The 16,426-nt window shown below is 40.1% G+C and overlaps 1 protein-coding gene across 1 annotated transcript; it reads right to left on the reverse strand.

Annotated features, from left to right (window-relative positions):
- Positions 1–7,159: 7,159 nt before the first annotated feature.
- LOC105054338 (uncharacterized) lies at positions 7,160–8,664 on the reverse strand. The gene is made up of 2 exons (XM_010935833.4): positions 7,955–8,664; positions 7,160–7,829 (listed from the first exon to the last, which is right to left on the reverse strand). The coding sequence occupies exons 1-2, from the start codon at positions 8,461–8,463 to the stop codon at positions 7,244–7,246; spliced, it is 1,095 nt and encodes a 364-aa protein (XP_010934135.1). The 5' UTR covers positions 8,464–8,664; the 3' UTR covers positions 7,160–7,243.
- Positions 8,665–16,426: the final 7,762 nt, after the last annotated feature.

The raw sequence follows: 16,426 nt of genomic DNA on the forward strand, positions 1-16,426 counted from the left end.
CAGGTTGGACCGATGAGACTTACAATATAAAAGGGAATTTGGTGCATTGTAATTATTGCCTAACTCCATTTTTTTTTTCTGAGAATAAAATAAACTTACAATCCATAAAAGGGAATTTGGTGCATTGCATTATTGCTTACCTCCATTTTTTTTCTGAGAATAAAATAAATTTACAATCCTTATGGAGCTCTTCTTCCATATGGGCTTAGATGGACGAGTTTGCTTGATGACACTGGAACTCTAGATCGATTCTATGGATACCAATTCGTGAAAGCAGCCTGGTTAGTGGAGATGGATAGAAGGGCTGATTTGGAATAGAAAATTAATTTAGTGGACCGGTTTGAGACTTGTTAAAAGGGATGGGTCCGGATGTAACTTGGATATATATATAGTGTAAGTGGCGTTAGTGTATTTTCCTTATTTGGTAAATGTTGTTTGTTATGTTAGTAATTTTTTTTACTATTATGTCACTTGTTCCATTGCTGATGAGCATCATTTTGACTCTTTAATGACACGGTCTAGCTAGGAAAAGCTTTGCAAAGTTAGTCATTAATTGATTGGGACTATGTTGTTTAGTTCAATAATAATAATTAGGTGCTAAATCTTATTGAAAGGAAGGAAGACTAGTACATTGAAATTTCTTAATTTTAGAAGTTAACACAAGGTAACCTTTCCACTAAACTGGATTTCAAGTTATTCCATTACACCAAATATTTCTCACAATGCAAACTACTTATACAAAAGGGAAAGTATTTGGTTTGTTGATTAATTGAATTATTCTGACTGTGATTTGCTTAATCAGTATAATCTGATAGATTTTGGGCTGGCCTATATTTTAGAATTCACAGTTTCAACCATCCTCTAAATTCTAGAATTTATCTTTGAGTTTGAAAGTTGATCTTCTTATATAATTTTGACAGAATTTGAATATTACACTATTTTGAACCTAAACCTAGGTAAATGAGTTCTATTTTCCATTGTTTATTAAGTCGTAAGCTATGCATAATGAAGAAATAACCTTGCAGTCTCTCCAAGAAAATAAAATGGTCAAAGATAAAACAAGCATTTTGAACCTATTTACTTTGAGTTATGCCATATGTAATCGTCCATTTGCTGTTTAAAAATACTGAAAATTAATAAAAGTAAAAAAGATGAACAGGCAAGGTGGTAAGACTATTATTAGTATTTTTTACGATGAATGATAAGATTCAATAACCTAAAATACATGGAATACTCTGGCGCACATGCAAAGATGCCCCATGCCAGCCGGGTCATGTGTCATAAGCCCCTGGATGGACCCACATTTAAAGTCATTGCAAATGGTAAAACCACTTTTATTTTTCTTAAATAATCTCCTTTGATAATTATATGCATCATTTTCTTAGAAAAAAATATATTTCTATCCTATGTATTTTGGAAGCAACGGCTGGCGTTTGTCATTTACTTTTTATTTTCCTTTCTCAGCCGAGATCCAAGTTTTATATTGAAACAAAAATGATTAAAAACTAAGTTTATATTAAATAGCTCATTTGAAGTTTTCAGAGTTGAAGACATTCCATACAAAGTCCAACGTATGCGTGTTAAAATCCAGCATGTTTATCAGGAGGCTAATATTGCAGCAGACTCAATGGCGATTTTTGTTGCAGAGCATTCCGACGATTGGATTTGAAGACTGGATGAAAACTGCCCACTGATTTTACAGGATTTTGTATATTTTTATCTTTTGAACTGCTCTCGCACTAGACTGGTGTGGCCACCTGTTTGTACCCCACAAAAAAAAAAAAAAAAAAATCCAATATATGCACTAAAATCCGTGCATATCATAATTATAAACTCATTAGATACCTTTAATTAGTTCTGTCCATGGACTGTATCCATGGGCCAACCAGATCTGATCTTAGATTCACTAGCCTGAGCTTATATTACACGACAAACGGAGCTATTTACTAGCCAGTCATCCAACTAGTCCCTGCCTGCTTGTGGACATTAATGCTTGTTTTGGCTCCTTTTGGACTATCCAAGAGACTTGGGAACTAAAAACATACTACAGTAACTAATAACGCCTGTCGAACTAAGCGACAATCTCAGAAAGCCAAATATTTTGTTCCAAACTTATTTCATTTCATGGTGTCAAACTGCCAATGCGGACAGAGGACTACAATTTCTTATATCTCCTCAGTTGTTTTGGTTTGATTAGCCACTGATGTCTCCTTAATAGAAAAAGAAACAGGCCCAACGTTGCAAAGCTAAAGGTAGGGGAGGAAAGATGATGGATATACGGTAGCCTTTTCCTTGGGAGGTGAAAGCTCAAAGCTGTCCTATTCGAAGCATCCAAGTCTAGTAGCATAGAAAGGGACAGAAAAAGGCCCTACCTTTGGGCTAAATGAGCCTCTCAGCTTTTTAGGACGAGGCACTGTCCCCTTCACCAAACTAAAGCATGCTTGACCCAAAGCCACGGGAAGAAAAGGCTCGGTTGGAACACCCAATTGTAGAACAAAACACTCAAAGCCCATGAGGAGTTGATGTGGCCTAATTATCTCCTCCAAGAGAGACAGGCCAAGTGTGTGGCTTTATCCTGTCCCTGATAAGGCAAGATACGACAATCTCTGAAAGAGACCTTTAACCAAGCCAAGCAGCTTCAATAAATTCACATCCCCTTGCATTGCATGACACTTAAGTTGTGAGCTAAAGAACACTGAAGCTCTTCTAAATCCGAAATCCTTTTTCCTTAATTTTGTTCCATCAAGAAACTCGATCAAAACCACCACCCATAGAAAGTGCTACTGCAAAAAGTGTACTGCCTGTGGGCTAAAGTTGGGGAACTCTATGTTGGAAGAGTAGGAAGCTTAACGCACAGCTTTCCTTTTTATCTCTCTCTCGCTCTCTGTCTCTCTTTCTCTCTCACTTTCTTTGTTTAACGAGTACTACAAAGTTTCAGTTATGACGCCAGGGTACAGTTATGGGGTGGCTTCAGAAAGAAAATGATTTAAGGTACAAAAGTGAAGAATGCTGTACATAAAGGGAGAAGAGAATCGTATTAGATTTGAGTTTAGACAGCGTCCTTTTTGCCCTCCAACACCGATAACGCTTAATTTCCTCGTTCTCTAATTCTCTGGCATCTTATATCTCTCTTAATTAAACTAGCAGTTATACTGCATGCAGGTAAGAAGACAAGCATCGGTGGAGTGAACATTGTGAAATTAGGTTTTTCTCGAAAAGTACTTGAAAATTAGGATATTATTTCAGAAAACTAATTAAATTTATTATGTTCACCCTCCTCTAAAGGACTTTCGTACGTTGTGCTAATTTTCTGATCATAGACTTTCTGGTTTTGGGCGGCGCTGCTACTAAAGGCGAGGAACATTACACCACAAGAAGCCAATTGAGCATCAAATTCTAGGCCCAAGTAACGGGTCTGATCAGCACTCGGTCACTCAGTCTAAAATGTTGGTCCCAGTTGCGTTTTGCGTTTTAGCCATGGGTGTTCTGCCTCACATTTCTGTAGCAAGTGTTGAGTTGAATGCCACAAAATCCACAAAATGACAAGGATATATACGGACATCAAGCAGCATATATACACCGTGGAACTCGCCAAAATAATCAACTTAATAAGGCAAGCTCCCGTCTTCACATATCATGTCTTTCTTCCTTTTCACTTAACAAGGAAATATGATTTTTTTTGTTTTTTTCTTTTTGGCTTGGGCTGGTTGAAACATGTTCTCTCAGCTTTAGATTCTGTAGCCTAAATTTTGTCGTGTCTTCGTTTTGATCGTGCTATGGTTTTAAGGTCACTTCATTAATTACTCCTAATTTCCTAAGCTTTTTTATGGTCACTCGCTAGCTTTTGGCTTGCTTTGATCTGCAAACGATTTAAACATTGGATCCTGGAGCCTGAACTTTGTTGTAGTTTCCATTTTAGTGAATTCACAAATTTTTCAGGTGACCTCTTTAACTATTGAGATAGGTATAGATTTTCGACATTGTCTAGTTGGTTAGTTAACCTTGAAGCACTGATCTCACTTATTCATCCCTCTCCCTTTTTTCTTTTTTCTTTTTTCTTTTTCATTTGGTTCTACATATCTCTCATAATTGAAGCAACATTTTATTTTGAAGAAAACATCCAATATCAGTGTGTGTCTATATGATAAATAATCTTGAGATAAAAAGAGAAAAGACATTAAAAACTTCACCTTGACATTGCTTATTTCATTTCTTTCTCTTCCTTCCAATGCTAAAAATGGGCATTACACATTTATCAGAAAGAAAAAGAACATCTTCCTGGTTGCTAACTCAAAGCTTATCAAGCTTCCAAATCTCTCAAGTCATTCATCCACTCCTTAGGAGGTTCTTCTTTCTTTCTTTCTTTCTTCTTCTTTTTTTTCTTTTCTTTTCTTTTCTTTTTATTCTCACTAAAATGGAGGCGAAGCCAAGCAATTATATTAAGACTTCACATGTAATTCTTAGTGGAGTATTTGCTATATATCTCTCCAACTTATCTATGCAAAGTCTTGTATGTATGCTCAAGATAACACAAATTACCTGATAATCTCCAATATAAGTTATCAAAGTAGGGCTTGAGCACCTAAAGCATCAAGTTGCTATAATTAATCTCCAACTACATGATCTTGCGAACAATCACAAGGTCAGAAACTATAAATTAGAGAGAATCAAGGAGGGACTCGTAGAAGAATTGACTCATTTTCATGGTCTTAGAAAAGTTTAGACTTTCAAGCACACTAAGAGTCTCCAAAAAGAAACTAAAAGATTTTTCCAAGTAATTTATAGTTATATACTATCAAATCCCACTCAAAGCCTTATTATCACTATAAGAATTTATAATTTTATTGATAAACTTTTAGTGATGAAGTAGAAGTCTAGTTGCCAAAAGTCTCATATTTAGTGATGAAAATAAGAAATGGTTGCAACAAACTATTTGGTTAATATTTTTAATGATGAAATGAGATTTCATCATAAAATATATATTTTTATAATTATTTTTTATTTTATCATAAAATAAATATCATTAAATAGAGATTTTAAAGATGAAAAAAAAATTTTAGCACCAAAATTAATTTTGATCAACTCACTAATGATAATTTTATAATTTATCACTAAAAAATATATCTTTAGTAATGATATTTCAAAATGATCACTGAGAGTATACCTTTAATGACCAAATTTATGGAGTAGTCATTAAAGTATATATTCTTAGTGATGATATATTATATTGTTATAATTTTGGTGTCAACATACATCGATGTTGGTCAAATTATTAGTGATGATTTATAATTCATCACTAAAATTTATATCTTCATTGATCATATTTTAAAATGGTCATGCATGTATGATTTTAATGATGAGTTGATAAAATGATCACTAAAATGAATATTGATCAATGTACTAATGATGTTTTTATGATTCATCATTAAAGTATATATCTTTTGTGATCTATTTTAAAATAGTCAATATAGATATCTACTATTAATAATAAGATTATAGGGTGGTTATTAAATCTACGCCTTTAGTACTATTCATTTTGTTAATCCTAAAATCTTATATATTAAAGTTTTAGCCACGGTATCTTTAATGACCATCGAGTGATGAAATATTTAGTCATTAAAAAACTTTTTAATGATAAAAGTAAAAAAAAAATTGTGACCAAACTTTTTATTGCTAAAAACCTAAATTTTTATAGTAACATTTGAAAACCATATATCCCCAAGGATATCCGTGTGCTCTGCTTGAAGGGGAGCTAAGCAGAGATAAAAGTTCATTGATATAAGAAATATAAGCATTATCCATACTACAAGTCAGTAAGAAGTGTTATTGATGATAGATCCTGCGATTTTTGATTTTGTCAAATTTATTTCTTCCATTTTTATATCCTTTCCAAATTTATTACCGTTACTGAAAACTTGGAAGTAGGAGCAATTTCTGGCTTGCTTTTTTACACCACCTTCCCTACATTCTCTTCTTCCCATGAGCCACATCTGGCCCCCCAACTTCACTATCCTAATGCAAATGGTGTTGCTTCTGCATCACTAGCCTAGATTTCCAAAGTGGGAAGGTTCCTCTTCATCTTCCTCCCTAGGGCTAGCTGATGGCCTCCGGTCCATCGTTATTATAATTTCCTTCAAACCCTTACTTGAATCTTTTTCCTCCCCTTTTAAAGCATTCTGCTAGTCAATGGATTCTACCTGGTTCTATAGTAATAGGTGAAGATAGGCGGAATTATTACGGTAACCTTGACTTTACCAGTCCACACATTACTATTCTTCACAAGAATCATCAAGAGTGGAAAAGATATGCGGAATCCTTGTGCCAGAAGATTTGATATGCATGTTGGAATCCAATTTAACCAAAAAACTCAGCTATTAATATAAGTTATGGTCCCAATCATGTATGTTAGTCCTTTACCTCTCATAAATTATTTCATGCAGGACTATATCCCATGCGTGATACTCAATACTCCACTAAATTAATAGATGGATGCAGCTTAAATATCTTACCATGGCGTAAGATAATATGATTTGCATATAAATAGATATCCCTTTGAAAAAAAAAACGAATTATTATTCTCATTTACAGCATTCAACCAGCCAGGTAACCATATGCTTTGACCTGATAACAGTCATTGTTTAATTAAGTTTATGATTATTTGGAATCTTTGTCTCTGGCTTTCCAGTAGCCATGAGCACTGCTAGGAAAGAGCAGGATACCTGAAGATTAAATTAAACTCTTCTTAATGAGATATAGGAAGCTTCCTTCAGGCGACCACGTAAAACATGCGCCCTTTTTCCCGTTAAGGCATCTCATCATCACCCATACTGTACGAAGATGCCTTCTCCATTGGCAGCTTCTTCCCAACTATAACATATTCTCTCTCTCTCTCTCCCCCCCCCCCCCCCCCCGTTTTTTCCTTTTTTCCGCCGGAAAAGGAGACTAAAGGGTTATCAATATAACTCCTTTCATGCCATATTAGAACTTAAATGCAAGAGAAGTATCTACTAGTCTTCTTTACGAGATGATAGAACTAAACCCACCCGCTTTACCGACTCTATGTCATCATCCGCCACCTTTAATTGCACTCATGTATGGTTAGCAAAACTTAAAGAGAAACAAATACACATACGATCATAGGAATGTTTTCAAAACTAAGATAGCTCTTATTAAGAAGGAAGAAACTCAAAAAGACAGCGATAAAGCAACCAAGAAACACAGACTACCACTACTCCTACTTCTCCTAGGCGCTCTGATAAAGACCTCTAATGCTGCGGCCATCCCCCGCCTCGTCCCAGCTGGGGTAACGGTTCTCATGCCCACCAAACTCCACAAGGTGAGACAGGAATGAGACGCTCGGCGGCGAAGTGCCCGCTGACGACGAGGCCGACAGCCCTGTCGCTGCCGCTGGGACTGTCACAAGGCCTCCACCGCCACAGCCCAGCCCCAGCGCCATCCTTGGCGCTGTGGCAGGTGCGGGCAGTGGCAGCGGTAGAGGTGGCGGAGGAGACGACACCGGAGTCACCGAAGACTCAGTCTCCGGCTTGCAGGTAGTGAACCCCAACGGACCGGTAGGAGAGCAGTTGTTAATATTATTATTGTTGTTGGTGGTGGTGCTGCTGCTGGTAGTGAAGAGTATTCTCTCTGGATTGGCCACCGAGTTGTTGGTCACGCCGCTATTATTATTGGTGGCGCCGTTATTGGTCTGGGTGGCGGTAATGTTGGTGGCCGTTGTAAGGTCCTGAGATTTCCTCCTTCGACGGTTGTGATCCGCCAGCCGCTTCCTGCAGCTCCGCTTCCCTTGATCGAACTCCGCGAGTACATGGAACCTATATGTATGCGAACACATGCACCACCATATCATTTCCGGAGAGGTATAGGGTGTAGCAGTTTATATATTTGGAAATAGAAAACGAGAAGAAGAGAAGGTGGTGAGGTTGTGAAGAGGGACGACCTGCTGCACTGCTGACAGAAGCGCTGGGAGAGACCGGCGGTGATGACGATGGAGGCCTTGGAGTGGAACTCGCAGACCTTGTGGCGGCGGTGGTAGTGCTTGGCGTGGGTGAGGTCGGCGCCGCACCCCTCCGCCTGGCACCGGGCGGTGCGAGTCCTTCTCCGGCACACCCGGCCGACGACCATTTGATCCTCCGGCGAGGTGGAGGAGAAGTAGGTCCGCACGCCCAGGTTCAGCCCGATCCTCGCCGGCGCCGGCGGCAGCGCCAGTCCATACCTCTGGTGGCAGGAGGAGGACGACGATGAGGATGGCGAGAAGAGCGCCGCCGCCGTCAGAGGCTGCGGGTTTGGGAAGAAGTCGACGCCGCCGAGGCCACCGTGGCTGCCGTAGTTGTCGAACAGTACCTCTCGGTCCTGCCCCGTGTCCTGCCCGGTCTCCTGGTCCCCGAACAACAGCATCGCCGCCGCCGCCGCCGCCGCAGGATTCCCCCATTCATACTCCAGCATCATCTTTCTTCACTTCCCGTCTTTCTTTCTATATATATATAGTTTTATCTCCACTGGCTATAGCTGTCGACTTATGGCGTCATTTCCAGAAGCTAGCTACCAGAAAAGTAATACCGGTCATCGCGGAGACCAAAGAGGATTCGGAGGGCAGAGGAAGGAACGAAGGGTGGTCAGACGGGGGAGTAAAGAGAAAGTGCGAGACGGTGAGAACCGGCTGGCTTTCACACCATGCACCCCGGACTGGGGGGCGGTTAGGGTTTATATAAGCGAGATTTTTACCAAGGTAAACCCACTGGCTATGAGTTTAACCGGACAAAGGTGAAAAAGATTACCTTCTTTTGAACTCGGTGCGGTGAATCTAGGAGGTAGGTAAAAGGTAGGTAGGTTCATCAGAGCCACAGGCAGCGCTGTTTGAGGCACCAACCTTGGTACTTGGGATTTGGTTGGGGTAACAATATCGTGACGACTCGCATCGAATCAGATCGCCCTACAGTTGGGAGCCCCACCGATTGGGTTGGGGTTTTTGCGTTCCATATCGGATGCCTCCGAAGACGTGGGGACGTGGGGGTGGGACAGCGGGACTGGGGACTGGGGGCGCCCTGACACCAGGAAGCTTGTATGCACCTTCCTCGTTCGTGATTTCGGTGTCACGCCCTTGTTTTGGCTGCGCCCTATCTGCCCTCCGCCTTGTACGAATTTACCGCCCCCCATGGGGTGCCCACAGCCGCCCTCGCTCTTCCCAGTGGAAAGCCATGGGCGGCCTCCGACGGGGACAGGGGCATAACCGACATTTGGTAGAATTCTAGGGGCAGGAATCCGGGGTAAAGAGGACGGAGGGGATGGGGACGGGAGGGGGGGAGGATTCAGAATGGCTATCATATCCACGTACGACTTGTTATCATATACGTACGTATTAATATGTTCATTTGGCCGCATGAGGTAGTCGGAGGCCCGCAGGCAAGTGTTGATATTGGGACGACTTCAGCCAACCGTTGTCTAGACGCGGCCCTCCCAATCGTATATTCGTATCCCACCAACTCTTTCTTGGCTATTCTGGGGGGCCAGCTTGTTTGTAACAAATAGTGCGATTAAGTCTGGACTGGTGGCTTTGGCATGGATTAATTAGGACGAGAGCTATTTGCGATCACCTGCAACCTTAGCATTAATTGGTACATGATGAATACGTATCTTACGTGCTATATGTTCATATGGATAGAGAAATATTATAATATAGATCTTTCTTAAATCAGCGATAGATCAATATGGTGTTTGTAATTGAATTTGATAAATTTTGAATCGTCAGGGTGTTATGAAAGATTTTGGATACTTAGAAGATGCCAAAAAATTTTCAGATAACATCTTTTGATTGACTTTTTTTTTGGAGAAAATTATATAGATGTTTAATCGAACTTGTTGCTATTAGTTTTTTGGCTGATGCCAGATCAGCTGGAGAACGAATGCGGACAGGCTCTCGACAGCGGTAGCTCGATCTGCAAAATAATTTTCTGATGAGAGTTGGCTTCAGTAAAGATTCTCTGATGCTCAAGTCAGAAAATTAGGAAACAGAGAGAAAGAGCGTAATATGTGAGAGGTGATTACATACTTTGGAGGTCCTCTATGTGCCTCTATTTATAGATAGAAACTGAGGTGCTATGAGGAGAAAAGAAAATAGATTATTATTTCTTATCTCATTGGGTGTAATACATTTATTATCTTCTGCCTTATCTAATGAAATATATTTGTTATCTCTTATCTTATCTGGTAAGATTTGTTATACCATGCTTTATCTGGAGAGATATATTGCAATTTTTTTTTCTTATCTACTTAGAGAAAGTTGTCTCATGGGCTCTGAATCTTCCTTTACATGGAGTGAATCAGGTAATAATATCACGTACAAACTTTTTCTATTATGGCTAGGCTCGATCGATCTCGAAAATATCTTGGGTCGACCGACACTAGGGCAATCCAGACTGAGGTTCCTTGAGCTTCAAATTTAGTCAAGAAAAAAAATTTTCTTAGGATTGAAATCAGATTAGATATAGATCAGATACCAGCATATTTATATCCATATTTGTTTTGTCTAATGCATACAAATATGGATATGGATATTATTCAAATATAAAAATATATGTCCACATTTATTTTAGATGGATACAGATATAATTTGAATACTGAAGGTATGGATATATATAATTATGGATATAACTTAGATAATTAAACTTTATGACTACAGAATCAAAGATACTACTAAATAAATAATAAATCAAGTTAATAACATATTTACATGATTATATATTTTTTTAAAAAATTAATAAGTGATATATAAAATTTATAAGATTACATATAGATTTGGATATTCGGATATGGATCAGATGGTTGTCTATTAATATTGATATCTATTTTTTTTTATGGATATGGATACCGATATAGATATTAGTTGAATCTTAAAATTTATATCTATATTCAAATTGATTTGGATATGAAAATAGATTCAGATGAATAATATCCATATCACTTTCATACCTAATTTTCTCCTCGTATCATACGCCTTCTACTCTTGAATTTGAACTAGAATTAGGCAGATGAAATATATCAGATTAGTTCTTTCAACTCTATGAGCAACACATGATCACGCTGAAGCTTTGGATGCATCTTCTTTTTATTTTGGTAGCTTTGAGTATCTTTGTGTGATTATTCCTTCAAGGATCTCGGATCAAGTTGGCATTGCTGATGCACCGAGCTTAATTTTGAGGATCCCCTTAAGGGTTTTTCTACCACTAGTTTCGTAGCTCAGTTTGTCTTAGGATGAGAGGCTTCTTGTCCTTTTGTTGTCCGAGATCTTCGGTTTAGATCGATGTTTTAGGACTTCGAGGATCTTCTTATTGGAGTTACCCTTCACATCATAGGTGACGGAAGATTTCAGTTCTGCTCATCTTAGGACGAAAGGCTTTCTTCACTCAAGGTCGTATAAGGTCTTTGGTCCTATCCAACCTTATCTTCAGGTTCTGTAAAAGAGTTTGATTAGTTATTTTGTCCTCTTCCAGTCGGCATTGTCAAGTCGGCCTCCTCAAGTCGATTGTCCCCTTTGACCATCTCAGATTGGCTTTGTTATAGGTCGGCTTCCTTAGGTTGGCTTTCTCAGGTCGACTTAGTCTAGTCAGCACCTCGATCGGCTTTGTCAGATCGACCTCGTTAGGTCAGGTTTCCATCTCGACCTTCTTAAACAGCTTCTCAGTTCTTCTGCCTTCGCTTTGGCCTTAGGCTCGATCTTTTGGCCTCGATCTTTTTGTTTACCTCAGCTTGATCTTGGGTTTGATAGCTTAGCCTCGATCTTGATTGATCATTATCTCGGCTCGATCTTAATAGCTTGGTAGATCTAGAGATGATCGGATCTGATCAACATCCGATCGATCTGTAGATGATCGACCTGAATTTAGTTGGCATCTGGCCGATCTGATAATGGGGCTTGGATCTGGTCAGCGTCCAGCCAATTTGATCTTTAGGAGTTTGGCCCTTTGGCATTCAGCCTTTGGAGCTTGGCCTTGAGATAATGGCATTAGAGAGGTGCAACAAAATTCTTTTGCATGGTGTCATGGTGACAGAGTATTTGTTCCTTCTCGTATTGGATGTGGATCTTTCATCTAGTGCCGATCTATTGCCGCTAATTTTTTGGCTAATGTCGGATTGGCTGGAGAAAAGATGTGGATAGGCTCTCAGCAGTGGCAGCTCGATCTATAAAACAAGTTTCTGATCGAAGTTGACTTTAGTGAAAATCCTCTGATGCTCAAGTCAGAAAATCAGAGAATATAAAGAAAGAGCATATTGTGAGAGAGGAGATTGCATTCCTTAAAGTTCCTTGTAGGTCTCTATTTATAAGCAGAGATTGAGATACCGTGAGAAGGAAAGAGAAACAGATGATTATTTTTTACCTCATTGGATGAGATATGTTCGTTATTTCTTATCTTATTTGATAAAACATGTTTGTTATCTCTTATCTTATTTGGTGAGATATGTTTATTATACTATGCTTTATCTGAAGTGATACATCGTTATTTCTCTTCTTTGTTTGCTCACCTTTAGTTGGCATGAATCGGCAACAATATTACGTACAAATTTTTTCTGTTATGGTTAGGCTCGATCGATCTCAAAAATATCTTGAATCGATCGATATCAGGGATGATCTAAATCGAGATTCTTTGAGCCTTAAATTCAGCCGAAAGAATTTTCTCTCCGTATCAGAACACATCTCAACTATACATGGCACCTTTCTTTCTCTTGTATCTATGGAGAAGTTCAACTCTAGCGCAGTGATTTCCCAACGGTGTATCTCCTGTGGCACAATGTTATTTTCATGATTTTTTTGAAAATAAAAAGTAGTACATGGTCTGGACATGCTAGCACGCGAATGCTATTAACCATTCAACGGCAAATCCATGCGACTCCAACAATGCATTTATTAGCGGGTAAAGATATCTGACAGAGACGTCGACAGGCTGTACGGAACGCTCAGTGCAGAATATGGAGGAGGAAAACGAGGTCGGTAGACATGTTCGGATCCTCACGCGTCCGATCCCCATCAGACCGCGCAGAGCCGACCATCCCTCACATGCTTTCCGCTGCCGCATAAACCCTGTTCTTCTGTCCGTGCATCGTCCACGTTTTACGCGTCGCGCGATACGTGTACCCAGTCCCCCCCCCCCACCCCCCCGGCACGTGCGAACCCGTGCAATGGGAGAGAGAGAATTTTACGGTGTACGAGCTCTGGCAGCGGAACATCCGGCGATCAGGGCCCTCCGATCGATGGGCGCATGGGAAGGTGGCATGTTTTAAGACTGAGCCACTGCTTTGACCAGTCAAACAGTCCAAAAAAGTCCTCCGGCCGTCGGGCCGGAGTCTGGTCACCGCCGTCGATCGAAGCAGCGAGCTCAGGGACTACCGAGGGAAGGATCGGTGTCCCATCCTCGGACCGTCAGGGATGGCACTGGCAGAGGGTACAAGCTTTGGTAACCCGGCCGAGGTCGAGGGAGGTAAGCTCACGAGGGGAGTAAGCGAATCCATTAATTGGGCTGAGTAACGATTCTCGCTAAACGTGTGGGAGAAAGAACCGGAGAACTCCGACGGCTGGTTTCCTGGAAGGTTCGCATTTGTTTTCTAATGGATTTTATATGTCTTTATTCCGTGTTTCTGTTTATCCTTTTTAATGCTATGCGGAATTCTTGGCGGATATTTTACCATGTTGTTTCTCTCTCACTTTTATTTCGTGTTTTTTTCTTTTTTTTGGTAAATTATTTTTTCATATTTTCAGGCTCTATCGCGTATTTTGAGAAAAATTATTCGGTGATTCAGATCCATCATAGATTTAGGATGAAGTTATCCTACCACATGTTGGTATTACACATAAAAAGAAGAAAGAACAGTATGTCCTAAAATGATTTCATTCTAGGTCTACGATGGATCAGGTCCACCTAATTATTTTTATTATTTTGGCAAATATGCTCCAAAAATAAGTAAGGGCACAGCAAAGAGATAAAATCATAGGGTTGTGGACCACATTGGCTAGGATCGCAGCAGCTTCATCTATGATGAATGATCCAATGTGATATTTAAAATGCTCCATCAAAATGTGCTTCAACTCTTGCTCAAGAAAATAATATGAGAAAAAAATAATAGAAAAAATAGAAGCATATTTATTAAATAGCCTAAAGTATCATAGTTATTAATATACGTTTATAATGATCTAGGATCTTATTTTAAAAAATTAGCTGAAAAATGTTATTTGAACTTCTTATATAACCCTATATAAATACTTAAGATTTATTGGTTTATCAACAATGCAGGACTCAGCTCACACTTGCATTGGTCCTCACAACTTTCTCTCACATGATCACGGTCATTTATGCATGCTTTCCATCACATACATATTTACTGGCAACATTATGTTTTTCTTTTTTTTTTTTTTTTATGAACTGGGAGGTTATACCACCCTCATAATTATTAGTGCAGTAGAATACTTACAGATGGAAAAATGTATCAAGCTGAGAAAGCTTGAATCCATACCCAAACAAAACAGAGGGGAAAGCAGTTACAGATTTTCAGGTTCTCATGTTACAGTAAACAGGTTTCCAGGTTTTTCAGGGACAGGTTTTTAGATACAGGCTTCAAAGTTTCAGATTGTCAGAACCCTTTTCGTATTTGTAAGAATTTCTATTGCATCCATTGCAGTGTATGCCCACTCAGAGGATGGATTTCAGATATATGTTTCAAGTTTTCAGACGATGCATGTCGGTTTGGTGTTGCTATGTACTTGACTCATTTGCTCAACCAGACCGAACGGCCAAAATCAAGAATTTGTTCAAAATAAAAGAGCTCTTCAAAAATTATCGTTTTGAAGGTTAAGATGTTCTAGTGAATACTTTATCCTCTCCAACGAGGTCCGATTTTGCATTTCAATTGCCATTAGCCAGTCCCTGAACAAAGTCATTCGCATTTCCGTGGTCCTTTCATAGGAGTTAGCTTCAAAACAAAATAACCTTCTATTCCGTTCTTTCTACGAGCACCGCATCACTGCAGAAACAAGACAGCAAATCACCTATTTTGGGGTTGTCTTTGCCTAGATTGCTCCTCCATACTGTTAAAAAATACGCATTAAGATTCGGTCCACATTGAGCTCACAGCGAGGTCTATGATGAAAAACAGAGTCCAACGAGCCCAAGATCACTACAAATAGAGTCTGGACGGAGAAGTTACGTGCGAGAGAAGATGACACGGTGCACGAGACGGCGGCAGTTGGCGGTGGGCCGGCAGGGACCGGCGGAGAGCCGTCCGGCCCGGTGGAGATGTGCCCAGCACACAACCGCATGCAGCCCAGCACGTGGACGGGCCTAGCGTGGGTGCATGCGGCCCAGGCGCGGGCGGGCCCAGCGCAGGCAAGTGCGTGGGTTGGCCCAGCACGTGTGGGTGCCCAGCCCAGTGCTCGCACGGTCCACCATGGACCACAGGGCACTGGCGGTCTACAGGAGGCACGTGGACCGAAGTCGCGGTCCACACACTTTTTAGGTGTATTTTTGTGCGATCGGATGGCTCAGAACGCAGCTGGTCATGATCGGATGGCTGTGAGCGAATCCGAGCATGATCAGGTGATCAGTGGGGATGTTTTGCATGATCGGACGGCTCTGGTATGAGCCGGTTATGATCAGACGGCCATGGATGATTTCAGACTTGATTGAGACTCTGTTTCTTGCTGAAATAGTATTTTTGTAATTCTGGAGTCTATATAACTATGATTAACGAACCATTTATTGTGTCAGAGAGTTGGTGACGTCCTAGAGGTGCAGAAAGGCTTCAACAGAGATTTTAGAGAGCTTTTGTGAGAATTTTGAGATTTTTTCTTAAGAGATTCTTGTACAAGAGTTAAGTGGTAAGTTTCTCTTGTATTGATTTTATTTTATTTTCTCATAGTGAAGCTTGCACGTCCTATGGAGGTAGGTTTGAGGTTGATCCACGTATTTATATTGTGTTTCTTGTTTTGTTTCTTCTTTCTTCCTGCTACACTGCATGGTATCAGATTCTGGTGGCACTATAATTGGTATCAGAGCAAGGTGGTACCAGAGTGTAGGTTGCAACGGTGGTGAATGAGATAGAAGATAGAGAAGACAAGCACAATTAAGGTGGAGATCAGCAGGTTTGATGGAAAAAGTAATTTCTCTTTGTGGCAGGCAAAGGTAAAAAAGGTGCTCATCCAACAAGAATTGATCGATGCTCTCTTACGCGATGAAAAATCAACCATCATGGAGGTACAGGATTGGAGGCGGTTTCAGATGCAGGCGGTGAGTATGATCCATTTGTACCTAGCGGATGAGGTGGTGATCTATGTACTTAGCGAGACTTTCTCGACGGTGCTGTGATCGAAGCTCGAGGAGTTGTACATGACGAAATCTCTCACCAACACTCTCTTTTTCTAGAGGCA

Source organism: Elaeis guineensis, chromosome 11 (assembly GCF_000442705.2).
Source record: "Elaeis guineensis isolate ETL-2024a chromosome 11, EG11, whole genome shotgun sequence".
Taxonomy (NCBI): Eukaryota; Viridiplantae; Streptophyta; class Magnoliopsida; order Arecales; family Arecaceae; genus Elaeis; species Elaeis guineensis.

What these genes read in the sequence shown, in the direction of transcription:
- LOC105054338 (XM_010935833.4), bottom strand. Translation starts at nt 8,463, where the DNA reads ATGATGCTGGAGTATGAATGGGGGAATCCTGCGGCGGCGGCGGCGGCG. An exon ending in TTCTGTCAGCAGTGCAGCAG is followed by an intron (nt 7,830 to 7,954) that starts GTCGTCCCTCTT and finishes GCATACATATAG; the next exon opens with GTTCCATGTACTCGCGGAGT.